This window comes from Diabrotica undecimpunctata, chromosome 3 (genome assembly GCF_040954645.1).
Source record: "Diabrotica undecimpunctata isolate CICGRU chromosome 3, icDiaUnde3, whole genome shotgun sequence".
Classification (NCBI taxonomy): Eukaryota; Metazoa; Arthropoda; class Insecta; order Coleoptera; family Chrysomelidae; genus Diabrotica; species Diabrotica undecimpunctata.
Genome location: NC_092805.1, coordinates 230,215 through 245,407, shown reverse-complemented (window position 1 = coordinate 245,407; position 15,193 = coordinate 230,215). Strand labels below are relative to the sequence as shown.

The window sequence follows — 15,193 nt, the reverse complement described above, 5'->3', positions numbered from 1 at the left end:
GGTATTTTTTGCATTTTAAAATTTTTTTATTCGATAGTGTAACTACTCAAGAGTATCCAGTTAAAACTGCAGAGTGATCGGAATAAAATTGGTAGATTTATAGGAATTTAAGAGCTACAACGAGCCTAAAAGGGTAAATATCTCATTCTTGGAGATCGCGCGTTTCCTAAACGCGTTTTACTCGAAATAATATTTTTCACTCTGTTACACTGTTTGTGTAGCAAAGGAAATATCCAAAGAACCACCCCCACATCTCTGCCGATTCTAAGCAACGCGGCATCGTTCATTTTGTGTGCCTCAAACATCTCCAGCGTTTGTGTTGCTATAATATAATGGTTTGAAGATATGGCAGGCGATTTTAGTAAATATTAGCAAGGATTGTATGGTTTCACGGCTTTAGTAACATTTAAAAATCGTTGTTTACACCTAACTGGGTTCAATATAGTTCTCTGAAAAGTCTTCGAGTACTTTGGTCGAAGGATAACGTGATTAAAAAATGAATTGCGGAAAAATTCCTTACCTCGCTAGTGCTTGTTCGTCCAAACCGTGTTGATTATGTTCTAAAGGTTGTGTACCTGTGCCGCTGCTACTTAAACTAGGATTTCCACTGGAACTAGTAGACATCATCGATAGTTGTTCGTGAGAACCGGGAGCTCCCCACGCCATATGAAGGTTCGCACCACCATCTGAAATCCCATTGACAGAATACTAAGATAATGCATAAAATACTAAGATCATACCTGACGCCCTTCGTCCGAATCCACCCGCAGCGCTCAATACCACGGGAGGTTTCAATAAATGCGGATCTTTTCCTCCGAAATAATGCGGATTCTGTTGTGCCAATGTAGTTAAATTGAGGGGAAGATTCGTGTTGGGAAGCAGTTTAGCACCGTTTGGATCCTGCTGAGGATGAGCCATGTAGTGGGTTTCCAACACCTACAAAAAATGAATAAACTTTTCTTCTACTCTATATTAAACTCATGCAGTTTTCATTTATATTTTTTTTGTGAGCAATAAAAATTCTACACTTTTCGCCTCCTGATAGTTGGTACTGTATTGTCACATATTTACCTGTTCGTGTGCTGGGTCTCCTGGTCCCACCGTGTGTCGTCTGACAGTCAAATATTTATCACCTGAGGAATTGCAACTGCCATAACCCGTCGACGTCGATGCCGTAGATGGAACAGCCATCGAATAGTTGTCGTCGTTGGTATCCATATCTACTTCACCGAACTAAAAAAGTAAACAATGACAATTCTATAATATTGGTCATATTGGTCAGATTCTTATCGATATGCATGTACAAGTGGGTTTAACGAAATCTTAATCAGTCGATTAAAACATAATGAGCAGGCAATAATCAAATTACGAAATTTTACAATACTTAGAGAAGTAAAGTTATAATTATACAAACAAAAAGTAGAAATCCGAAGATTTCTTAGTTTTCAAAATCAAAATTCAAATTATTGCCTAAATCTGAGCCCTTTTTTTGGCAGAAAAAGAGGATTTTTGGCAGTTGAAACAAAAAAAAATATCTAAAAGCGTGTTCAATTACCGTATAAAAGCATGCTGAAATTCAAACAAAAAGGCTGATTTCAAATATTTCCTGTAAACTCGCTGTTACATTTATTTACACTATTTACTTGTCTACAATTACTTTATGTATTAATAAAATAATACACACTGACTTGTACGTAATAAAACTCGATCGTTATTTATTTAAGATTCTTCTTCTTAGGGTGCCTGTCCGTTCCGAACGTTGGCGACCATTTTGGCTATGATGATTTTGTTGGTTACTATACGGAATAACTTTGTTGGGGTCTTTCTACATGCTCTCAGGTTAGCAAGCCAAAATAATCTACTTCATCCTGGCGCCCTTTTTCCTCTAATTTTACCTTGCAAAATGCATTGGAGTAGCACCGACGGAGCGACTGCTGTAGAATGTGGGCCATTTGATAGTGCCCAGCTAGAGTGACATACCTATCAGTTGAGCAAACTCAACCTAGTATACCCAAATACCTATCTTGTTGGCGAAACAAAGCAAACTTCGCGGGAATTTAGTATGTAATCAAACGAAATTACTGAACTTAGCACTCGTCTCCTGACGCGTTGTTTGCTAAATGAAAATGTTTCGTTCGAATTTGTTTAATCGACCGGACGAAGTGTGAGAAACCTACTTTTCAATTTGTCACGTTACATAATTTCGTATCACAAATGAACATTTTAACACGATAAATTCCTAGACCAGATGGTAATATGATTTGGGTGGAATAAATCGCATATGATTTTGTATTTTTTTGTTTTAATCGCTTCGAAATATTATTCGAAATGACAATTTCACTATGTGGACACTTCAGAAGGGGGGCTAAATGTAGCTGCAGATATGGTTTTAGAGACCCGTTCATTCATCATTAGAGTGACCCGTTAATTTAATTAATTCCAGTTCAGAAACACCTTACTTGAACAAGGCTGACATAGCTGAAGATCGATAAGAATGGTTTGTTATTTTATGTTTTTTTGTGTTTATTCCAATGTTTTCATTTGACTTTTTGTCCACTTTGATACGGTGTTTATTCCAAGTGGACAGTTTTTAACCAAGATCCATCCTTCCAGTTAGGGTAAACGGCAAGAAAGAGTCTGTCTGATAAAATCTTTGGTTCCCTTTTTTCCATTAATTTCAAAAATAATCTAACTGGGCATAAATTTTAATATAATAAAACTGGGGAACACTAAAAGACTTTTATACCTTTTTAGGTAAACGAGAAGTTTTTAGACTTAAGAACATTGTCATTCGCTAAAATCTTGCAACGTGTAAGTAAATATTCTAAGCAAGAAGTCATTTTGAAACTTAAAAATTACTGGGTATGATTTATTTGTTGAAAAGTCCTTGTTTTCTTTTAACAATTAAGTAAATATATTGTAACTTTTTGTTCCACGAGACTGTATGAGTTAAAAAAAAGTTATCGCAAAAAGCGTAAAACTATATAATCTTTAATATATTTAGTAATAATTATATGATTTGCGAAATATGGACTCGATCGATCTAATAGATTATCAAACATTGTGTAACAATAGTCAATAAAAAACTGTATGAAAAAGACTCCTTACCTTTTCCAATAGTTGGTTTTCCTGATCCCCCGCCAAATAAACCGCCGGTATCGTCGGCATGGAAACGAAAGGAGAACCAACTTCGTCGGGAGCGTTTTCCTTCGAGCACTTTAACCTCTCGCTGGATTCGTCCTCCATTTCTCGCAGACAGTTCTCGTTGAAGCTCTCTCGCCTGTAGTTGAACGGTTCTTGCATATCTTGCTTCACGCACAAACCGTCCGAACCCGCCGCGGTCAATTGGACGGCCAGTCTGTTTTCGTTGAAAGACTCGCTCCTCTCGTTGGTTTTTTGTAATTTGTTGTACATTTGATCATCTGTAAGACCAAATTTAAACATACAGTCCTACAGACAAATAATAAAGTAATCAATAAAACTCACCTGCATCGGCTTGCTCTTCTTTCCTTTGTTGGTTATCGACTCTTCTCTGTTCGAGAACCTTCGTTTGGAAATTCATCGTTCTTTGGTGTAATTTGTCGAGTAACAGATTATAAATGGCGTATATGTGGTCGAAAGAGTTCGCCTTCAAACTTTGCACTATCATATTTTGATTTAGATTCGGTAATTGTAACATGTGGTCTATTACTGTTTTGTTTAATTGAATTTCTTTTTCTAGCATAACGTTTTCGATGAGAGGAGCGTCGCTTAACCAACGGTGTTTTAATATTTGCGGAACTGTCAGTCTTTTATCGGGATCTACCACCAACATGTGTCTGATTAAATGCTCACAATCTGTAATACGTTAAAAATAATTAGTAACTGACACTACGCTATATAAAAATGGGAGTTAAAAAAACGAAACTTCGATAAATTTCATCCAAAATATATTTTAACAATAAATGAAACAAATAATTATGGTGTATGTGGAACAAACAAGTCAATGTTCGAACAAACCACCATTTTCGCTTAACAACATCGGCATGTATCAAAGCAATGCGCATTGCATTCAGCTGATTTGGCTGTAACCGATTACATAGTTGAACAATTTTTTCTTGCAATTCTGCTAAATTGGACGTTCGAATTCATGACGATATAATTTTGATTTTAGCATTTCCCAGAAATAAAATTCCTATTGTGCAAAATCTGGTGATTTAGGGGACCATTTTATTGTTCCTCGTGTAGAAATTAATCGTCCAGAGAATATTTGTTCCAAATAATTTGTAACTTCGATTGCATTATGTGCTTGTCAACCATCCTATTGAAACCAGACATTGGACTAATCTGATTGCGTAATAAATCTAAGTCCATTCAGATTTCCCGTAATAAAAAATGGACTAATTATATTATCGTTATAACGTCCAGTCCACACATTTAATTTCTTTGGGTATTGTGTTTTCACATCAATACTCAAATGTTTATTTTCCCTAGACCAAATAGCGGACCACAGATGGATTATGACGTATATGTATTATGAATGAAGATTCATCGGAAAACAAAACATTTTTAAAAAGTTATTGTTCTCATTCGATTTCTCCATCATAGTTTCTCAAAATTCCATACGTTTAAAATGATCGACTGGAAAAAGTTCTTGCTTGGTTTACACTTTATAGCAATTGTATCCATTTCGTTTTAAAATATTCGTTACGTTTCCCTCCTTTAGGTCAACTTCGTCCGCAATTTGTCTACTCGAACAAGGCGTTTATTCAGCAGTTAAACAGCAGCAACAGTTTTTAATAATTGATCGTAGTATTCTATTCTTATTTTATTACTTGATTTAAAAAGATCCCAAAAAGTGCAACTGTACAATTCCCTGAACTTCCCCAGATATATCTACAATTTTTTTGGTGTTATTTGGAAGAAGTGTTTAACTTGATAGTTTTTTTTTTTCAATATTATTTGTCATAGGCATTTCTATACATTACTCTTATACTTTTGAGAGATTGTCATTTGTCCTTTCCTATATTACTATATCTTGATTGAAACATTCTTCTTTAAGTTGTATTTTCATAATGTCTGCTAGTTCTTACGTTCTTATCTTATCATATAATGGTAGAACAAAGATAGGTGAAAGACAATGGAAAATGTCGGATACCTGACCGCCGTTGTGCTTTCAAGTTTGCCTTCGGTCTATCACTATCTGATAAACGGTACTTACATCCGGCCACAAGATGACCGGAAACCGGTCATCTTGTTACAAAAAAATTTTAAGACACACATCGAATAGCAAATCTAACAAACAAACTTACCTTGTGACATGAAGTAAGGTATCCGGAATTTTCCTTCAATCACCACGTTTCTTAAGGCATTTAAAGTTGGACCATCAAATGGAAGTGAACCACAAACCAAAACGTAGAGAACTACCCCTAAACTCTGAAAGCAAAAAAACATAGCCTGGTGATTCAACACAAGTGACATTACCGACCCATCACAGACACATTGTAATGTATACAGACGCATCTGATCAAAAAGTTACTACAAACTATAACAAAAAGTTGAATTTCATACAAGACAATAATATCTAATCACAATATATAATGGAGGAATTATTGGTTATTCATAAACTTCATAAGTAAACATTACAAGTCAACTCTTACTCGAGCTTTCTTTGTTATAATATATCTTTAACTACGATTTTGAAAATGTATTTATTTTAGAAAGAGTTCCAACTGATAATGAAATTTTTATACTCTAGTAGAAGCCACAGTTACAATGCGGTGTTGGTCATACGGCGCGCAGCGATGACGCTTATCTCGGCACAGTGGTAGGTGTGTGGTAGTTTGGTGATAGACTGAGAAATCAGGACCGAACGCGCTTAATATACGCGCTTTAATATTTTGGCCCATTTAACTTTTTTTACTATGCATTGTGGCGTTTAACGTGTTAACTCGTAATTTCAAACAATCGGTCATGCATTCTGGAACCGACTCGACACTTCTTTTACCCATGCATGGAAGTAATATTCGATAATTTTTGCTTTTTGCTGTATTGGAAACTATTTTTACATTTAATTTTTGTAAATACTTTTCAAAATATACAACCGTTATTTGGACAATCAAAGAGACAATCAAAGAGAGGAAAATGCAATACTTGGGTCATGTGCTGAGAGGCGAAAGATATGAATTTCAAGTTATACTGGAAGGAAAAGTACAGGGCAAAAGATCAGTAGGAAGACGCCAGAACTCGTGGCTGAAAGACCTGAGGAGATGGTTCGACCGCTCATCCGCAGAGATCTTTCGCGCAGCAGTTTCCAAAACTACAATTGCCATTTGGATCGCCAACCTTCGAAAGGAGACGGCGCAATGAGAAGAAGAAGAGAATTTGGACAATGTCAAATCGTGTGTCATGTTCGGGGGTAAAGTTATTTTAGAGTACGTTATTTAAGAGTCAATTTGACAGTCTCATTTAATTAGGTCTATTTTCAATTACTCAATACGTTATTAACGATATAACACAACAATTAAGGGATCAAAATTTTATATTATCAAAATATTTTAACAAACTCGTACGACTACGTCTAGAGCGATTTTGGATAAATTAATACTCTCAACTAACGTGAAACCAACTATAGTTGTGAACGTAATCTGTTTCGATAAAATGCGAATAAAAACTGCTTAAATTCCAAAGTAATACAATACCGCCAATATAAATTATTTAGATACATCCAAACTTTATATCTCTTACAAAAAATTAAATACTTAATTTTTTTTTAAAAGCACTTTGTTTTGATAACAATCAACAATTAAAATGCACATAACGAGGGTCTTTGACATACAATTTAGTACTCTACCTATCCCAATTAACCTTCAAACCAAAACAAACATATTTTTAATTACAGATAAGATAAGTAAACAGTAAAAAATCTGTTTGAACGATTCGTTTTGTGTACTACCTGTTTTAAAAAAGATTAAAAGCGTTGTAGATTCATTTACCCACATAATATAAAAGATATTTAATAAATACAGGTTAGGGGATTTTAAGAGGCAAGTTTATGAGTATTGAACTCTAAAATAAAACGTTCTGGACACTTAAGTAAAAAAAAAATTATTTATTAAATATTCTTCTTGCAGTACCGTATTCAATCTAAGTTTTGCGATTCTCTTGACAAATCTATTCTATCAAGTGATATTTAACACTTATTCAATTATTTCTATCAAAAACTGTTTGTCTTCGGTTTCGTTGTAGTTTTGAAGATGAATTTTTGGTGTCTGGCACCAATATACATAGATTGGCAATAAATATTATATCCAATCTTAACTCTTAAATGGAAACTGTTCCGTCCCTCCACATATATCTATTTTTTAAGTATTTTATTAATTATTTCTTTCCATATTTCTTCTTCTTCTTCTTCTTCTTGTGCCACTCCTATCGGAGATTGGAAATCATCAAGGCTATCCTGACCTTGTTTACAGCTGACCTAAAGAGTTCATTAGTGGTACAGCCACACCACTCTCTCAAATTACGCAACCATGACATTCTTCTACGGCCTGGATTCCGTTTTCCTTCTATTTTTCCTTGCATTATATTTTGAAGAAATTTTCATATTTAGTTTTAATTAAGGCGTGTGTGTGTGTCTTACGTGCGTAATTTAATACGTGGCAGTAGAGGATACACGGGGGAAAATGGGGAAATTCCTCCCCATCCAAGAAGGTCCAAAATTAAAGAAAACCTATTATTTATGTCTTTTATGCAGTTTGGATTTATCTTTTCTTTGTCTTCTGGTTGGTGTTTTATTGGAAGTTCCCTCCCCTAAGGCAAATGTCTAGATCCGCCACTGATATGTCGTGTAGACGCCGCACCAATATTCTTAAGAGATACTTAGGAATCTATTCGGCTTCTACAGCCACAGCAGTCTTCGTATAACCGCTTCAATGCGAAGCGGTCCAGACTCCACGAGATTCTACAATGTACAGTCCAGCGAGCTGGAGGGAGAAAAGCAGTCTGCATCAAAGGTAGCATAAAATCTTCGACGATATCATGCCGACGGTACCAAAAATATCCATTTCTCCATTTAAAAAGAATTTACAACCTCAAAAGCAGATTACATAGTGCGCCGAAATTAGATGCTGGAGAATCCATCTTCACGGAACCATCTTCGTAATACATAATAAAAAAAGGTGCACACAAAATGAATTTTAATATCAAATTTAGTAAGATAAAACTAAAAAAAATAAGGGACCATCTACCATGGAACAAAATTTCAGAATCAAAATAAAACAGCGTAAAAAACACAAAAGATTAGATATATACCGATATTCACAGATCTATTGTAACATCAGAAAGCACGCAACGAGAAGAATCGTTCAACAGCCAAAAAAACACCAAAACAGAATTTTGATAGAAAAGTATATTCACAATAGTTTATCGCACCGAATTTTTCTAGCAACGTCATCCATTGTTTCATTGTATCTGTTTTATACCATTACAATGGTGTTACACGTAATGCTAAGTACCTACCAGGCAGGTAGATATTTCCAGGTGAACATCTGCACATGAGAGGGATGGAGTGGACTCTAGCCTAGTGTGCGAATGTCGAGAAGAACTAGACAGATTAGCCGAACTTAATCGTCTCACATATGACTCCAAAAATATATGATACCCATCCTCTAGACTCTTCAAGTTCATACAGTGTTCCAGAATGCTTCAATGGGTATCACGAGTGAATGGAAGATTACAATAGACCAATTGATTGTAGTACGTCTTTACAACCGACATCTTGAGAAAAGAAATAAAACCGACAGATACTAGTTTCACAGATGGTCCTGTTTCCCTAAATATGACCGAAAGGTTTTCTTCTCGGTTAGCTGTACCTCTCTTGGATTTATACTCAGTTTTAATTGGTCTGATCATCATGGGTTAAATACAAGTGCACATGTATCTTTATCACCGTAGAACTAAAGATGAACTTTTGATATATAATATATATAATCAAATACGTCATAACAAAAATCAAATAGATTTTATTGCGAGAGTTATATTGTTATTAATAAAAAATACACATTCGAGTATATTATCGTTAAGAAACCAACCGACAAAACTGGTTAAAACCTGCTAATTACCAGATATGACCACCAAGTAAATAAATAAATTGCTACACAAACATTTAGATATAAATTTGGGGAATTTACAGAGTGATACATTGCAAAAAACGCGGACCTCGCGTTTTTGCGAAAGATAATAGTAATATTTAAATTATTAAATATCAGAGTTGAATAATAACAAAACTGTATGTATACTAACATAATAACAATTAAAATACCAATCGCGCGCCAAAAATTATAATTACAAAGAGTAATTTGTGGACTTCTTACAGTGATCACGTAGATTGGCAATTCAGATATTTCGCAAATCATAAACGGTAGGGACGTGATATTTATATGATTGTCAATGTAGAGGTTATTGTAAAGAGAGAAGAAAATATTCTATCATCATCATTCTGTTCGGTTTCTGGCAACGTGTTGCCATCTTCTGATCTCTACCTCTAGTATCCCTAAGTCGGTCTCAACTCCATCTAACCATCTAATTCGCGGTCGGCCTCTGCTTCTTCTTCCTGTAGGTGTTGCTGTCATTAGCATTTTAGCAATCATGTTAATTATGTGTCCGGCCAATCTAAGTCGCTGTGTTTTAATGAACGTTACGATATCTGGTTCATTAAAGAGTTGGTATAATTCGAAATTAAATCTTTTGCGCCACTGTCCTTGATCGTGTATAGCTACAAATATTTTGCGGAGTATCCTACGCTCAAATATTCACAGAAGTCTTTCATCCTTCTGTGTTAGAGTCCATGTTTCCGCACCGTATGTGAGGACCGGCCTCCGCAGTGTTTTGTACCTAATAATTTTAGTTTTTCTTTGGATATTTCTTGATTGGAATTGTTTTTGGAGTCCATAGTACGCTCTATTTGTAAGGTTTATTCGTCTTTTAATTTTTCGCTTGTTTTATTGGTAGTAGTCACTAGCGAGTCAAGGTATGTGAAGCTGTCAACACGTTCAAAGATATGACTTTTAAATACTGTTTCCAGTTCCTCATTTGTTATAGGATCCTTAGTAACCAACATGTACTTGGTTTTGTCTTCGCTGATGACTAGACCGACCTGTTTCGCCGCCGTTTCCAATTCTAGGAAATATTGCTTAACATCTCCTTTGCTACGTCCTATTAGGTCAATATCATCAGCATATGCTAAGAGTTGTATCGATCTATTGTAAATAGTACCGCCGTCTCTAATTCGTGTGTCTCGGACTGCCTTTTCCAAGGAAATGTTAAATAGGAGGCAAGTCAGTGCATCCCCTTGTCTGAGTCCATCCATTATCTCAAAGGATCGAGAATTTTCTCCCTGTATCTTAATGTTGGCTTTTACGTTAGACATTATTATTCTCGTTAATCGGATAAGTTTTTCTGGTATACCAAACTCACGCATTGATCGATATAGTACTGTTCTCTCACTGCAGAGTGATGCTACCATTCTTGTAGAGCTGACTACAAAGTTGATCAGTTCCTGGTGCTTTATTATTTTTAAGCTTTTTAATGGCTTGGGCAACCTCTTCAGTGGTAGGTGGTCTTTCGTTTGGGTTGAATAGATTCCAATCATTTCGATCTGCAACGGTGTTATTGCTTCTTTGATACAATGGCCGTTAAATTTTGCGTCGAAAAATTCAACCCGTCGGTTCAAGATTGAGGCCGTATCACTTAGAATATTTCCATCTCCATCCTTACAGCTATTGGCTTAACTCTTGGCTTAAACTCTTTACTCATTTTGTTTAGTGTTTACATTTCTGTAGAACTTTCGAGTTTCGTTTTGATTTCTTAGCCATTCTATGTTTTCTAACAGCTTTTCTTCAAATTGCCTTTTTTTCTTCTATGTAATCTTTTTTCTTCCCTTCTTAGGTTCCGGTATTCCCCCTTTGCTCTTCTTGTGCATCTAGCTTGATTTGTCTTTAGTTATGCCCTATTTTTGTTTTCTGCTACTTCTTGGCACTCCTCGTCAAACCATTCGTTTTGTATAACTGGTTTGGTTTTCCCCAATATTCCCGATGCCTTGTCAGTTATTATATTTCTACATTTTGTCCACAATTCCTCCACATTTTCCCCCGCTTCCAAACTCTCTATTTCCTCATCCAGTTGTCTCCTATACTCTCTCGCAACGGTTTCAATGTTAAGATTATCAACATTAATTCTGTCTTGTATAGAAAATATTCTATAAAATATAAAAATAAACATTGTGGTGGAAAAATGTCATCGCTAATGCAGTACACAACAAGAAACAAGCATATCAAAAGTAGCTGCAAACAAATGACCCAGATGATAGATGAACATATGCAAGATCAAACAGAGAGGTAAAAAATCTAGTAACTAAAGTCAACAAATATTTCCTGGGAAAGTAAATGTGAAGAGTTCAACAAATTTATAGGATCAGCAAGATCAATAGAAGCATGGAAAACGGTAAAAAACCTGAGAAAAAAAAACAGAGAATAAGCGAGTAGAATAGATTTAATAGAAGAAATAACACAACTCACAACTGAACAGAACAAAACAATAAATAACAACATATCGGAAACAGTTTACAAATTTAAGTATCTAGGTAACTGAATTAAATCGAACGTAAATTTAATCCCGCTTAAAAGTCAAGAATTGCTCAACCCCAAGAACAAAATCATAAATCTACCTTAGTGATCGTTGAGCCTGATATCTCGACTAACAACTAAGATTAAAGCTGGTACAAAATGGTACGATGACAATTGTATATCGGCTGGAAGTGTTTTGATTATTCAGAATAATACTAAAAATACCCCTGAACCCTGAAGACTATTTCATCCCACAATTAATGGTAACAGGAAATTTGGACGCAATTTTGGTATAAGCAAAAAGAGGTTGTCTTGGTTGCATAACATCAGGAATTGTACAGGATTTAACTTTGAGAAAAATGAATAATAATTTCCATTGATACGCCTATGGTGGTCTGACAAAGTCATTTTCTATAATGTTAAGTCACGTGATGTGAAAACGACTATATAATAAAAACTTTCATAATCTAATAATGATATTTAAAGTATTTATAATCAATAATTTAATCGTTATCTATTATTATTTGTTTTGAAATGTTTTTCATTTTTTGACATTGAGATTTGTACTAATCTAGGTAAGATACTGTTGTAATCTATAACATTATCCACTTACCCAAATATCTGCCTTAGGCCCGTCATATTTGAGGCCTTGGAATAGTTCAGGCGCCGCGTAAGGAGGAGAACCGCAGAAGGTAGATAGTAAGCAACCTTCTGTGAATTGGTTACTAAATCCAAAATCGGCCAACTGGAAGTCAAAAAAATTATATGTAAAGTATGAAGAATAACAATGATCAATTTAATATGATATTTTTAAAAATAATAATAGACCAGGGTCTAATCAGCGCCGCTCTGGGATCGATGTAATCTGCGGGTTCATACATATATCTTTAGTTACCGCAGTCAATCTGTGAAAAAATCATCGATTTCACGTAAAAATCTACAAATCTTATACAGTTAACATCTTATGCTATTAACATCTTTATCAACGTCTGTTATACCTTGCATTTATAGAAGGTTCAGATTAAAGCAGAAATCTGAATTGTGTTTCGAAACTATTTTACGGATTTAATATCAGATGTCGCTATTGCGTCCGTTTCGAAGCCATTTTATCGTTGCTTCCCAAAGACAGAAAAGATCTATTTTTCACGTTGAGAACGCCTATGAATAACTGTTCTGATGAGCTTTATTAAAGCGAAATACGTATAAACAGATACATAGACGATTTGTACGTGAAATGGAATCTTTACTGTCTTTTTCACCTTATACAGTTATTTGAAAGTTCTAAAAGGTATATGAGACATAGCTGATGACAAATCCTTGAAGATGTGAAGATTTTAATTTGTTTTTTTTTAAACAATCATAAAAAGTGAAAAAATCTTTTTTGCCCATAAAATGGTTCTTATACATTTTAGATCATATCAAAGTTGTAGATCTAAAAAAGTTTTTTAAATAAATTATGTTTGCTCCTAACAAAAATGCTCCTATGCAAAAAACACAGTTATTAACATTTCTGTTAACAATGTATACTGATTAACAGTAAATGGAGGTATGCAGCCAATAATACACTTAAAGGTGTGTCTTTCGAATGGTGCTTGATAGGTGGTTGTCCAGGTAATATTACTAAAATTGCAAGTTGGATGTCTACTATGATATTTGTTGCAAAAAGCCTTATGTGGTACATCGGTCTTTTTTGCATGGCACACTGATTCTTAAAAAGAAGGTAGTTCAGCGTGTAAGCTGTGTAAAAATTGAGGTTACAAGCTAATGTTGTTGCATGGTTTAAGTAATTTTTTTCTTTATCGAGATTAATATGATAATAAAAAACAACCAGAAATGTCTGAATCAAGAGCAATCAAGATTGCAAAAATGTGTTTACAAGAAAACAATGAAGATAAGATAACTTTTTTCTGTGTACTGTGAAAACCTTCAAAATTTTGTACATATCCTTTCTACACATTACTAACTTAAAGTCGGTACACAATTGTTGTGAAATGTAATATATTGCAGAGTTTAACCCACTTCTCCATGCTTAATATCAAGAGATTAATTTTTAATAAAACTATTTAAGGAGTATCGTCATAATTAAAGCATTATTATTTTTCAGATATTCCTGAGTTTCACTCTACTTATGTGCCTGAATCTGATTCATCTAATGAACAAAAACATGTTTCTGTTTATGAGAACCATAAAACCTACTGTCAGTTAAATCCTGTTATGTTTAATGATGTTATTGTTGTCAATGAAAATTTCTCCATGGATGAAGGAACTAAGTGTGAAAACATATTTGCTAAGCCTTCTTGTAGTAGATATTCTGCCGTTGCCAATGAAAATTTCTCCGTGGATGAAGAAATTAACAGTGAAAACATATTTGATGAACTTTCTTGTAGTAGATATTCTGAAAACTCTGTGGATAACATAACATATAAACAGGAAAAATACACAGTGAGGAAAATACAACCCTTACCTGTTTCAAGAACATGATTACAGAAAGGTGCTTTCCAAAAAACAGAAACAGTTGTAACAAAAACTAGAAAGAGAAAGCAGAAGCCTTCAACTTGGACGCGTAACGTAACAAAGGAGAAGAGACGATTAGGAGAGAAATATGTAGGTTTTAAAAATAAATTGAAAAAAGCTAAAGAAGTAGGTCCCTCGTGTAATAGATTATGTAGGTTTAAATATACTACTAATGTACAGGATAATGTAAGAACGCAAATATTTAATAGTTTCTGGAAAAGCCAGACAGACTGATACCATAGAAGACAATATATTGCACAAGCAGTTGATGTGGGTACTGTTAGCAGAAGACGTCCAAGAAATGACAATCAAAAGGACCGAAAACAGCGTCCTTACAATTACACTCTCCTCTCAAACGGATCTAAAATAAGGGTGTGCAAGTCATTTTTTTAACTACACTTGCCATCTAGAAAATAGTCAGAATTTCAATAAACAAGAAAATTAATGATGCGGCTGGGTTGGCAATCATTCACCATGTACCTAACCATCAAATTCCAGAAGAGGCAAAACAATTCGTTATGGAACAAATAAATTGTTTTCCAAAAATTGAAAGTCATTAATGTCTGTCAGCAATAGCTCTGGAAGATGATATTTAAATCCAGAACTAAACGTAACAATAATATACAAATTATATTTAGAGTGGATTAATGAGAAGGAGTATGCAAAAGAACTTGCCGTAGATAAAAGTATGTGCCGGGAAATTTTTTCTACCGAGTTCAACCTTCACTTCAAGCCCCCTAACATGTGATACTTGTGACAGTTTTGAAAATAAGCGAAAAGAGGCGGATCCTAATGGAGTTGAAGATATTTTAAAGAAAAAGGCAAATCATTTGAATCACGCAGAAAACAGATATAAGTTAAAAAGGCAGGATAAGATGACGCAAGCAGAATTTAAAAAAAGTCGTAGCAATGATGGATTTGCAAAAATGCCTCCCCACATCTATCTTAACTAATGGAAAATCGTTTTATTTAAAGCAGTTATGGACATTTAATTTTACCGTCTATTATGATAGTACTGCCGAAGGTTCGTGCTTTATGTGGGACAAGTGTATTGTAAAAAGGGGTGGCAACGAAAT

The 15,193-nt window shown here is 34.6% G+C and overlaps 1 protein-coding gene across 3 annotated transcripts in view; it reads right to left on the bottom strand.

The window, feature by feature from the left end:
- The window catches only part of LOC140436327 (uncharacterized), a 74,134-nt gene that overhangs the window by 22,789 nt on the left and 36,152 nt on the right, over positions 1–15,193 (bottom strand). For all 3 annotated transcript variants that reach the window (XM_072525043.1, XM_072525044.1, XM_072525046.1), the window contains exons 4-10: positions 12,217–12,348; positions 5,292–5,415; positions 3,487–3,837; positions 3,109–3,422; positions 1,072–1,233; positions 741–936; positions 521–686 (exon numbers count right to left, since the gene is read on the bottom strand). In XM_072525043.1, coding sequence (XP_072381144.1) covers positions 521–686; positions 741–936; positions 1,072–1,233; positions 3,109–3,422; positions 3,487–3,837; positions 5,292–5,415; positions 12,217–12,348 — 1,445 coding nt within the window. The remainder of the gene's footprint in view (positions 1–520; positions 687–740; positions 937–1,071; positions 1,234–3,108; positions 3,423–3,486; positions 3,838–5,291; positions 5,416–12,216; positions 12,349–15,193) is intronic.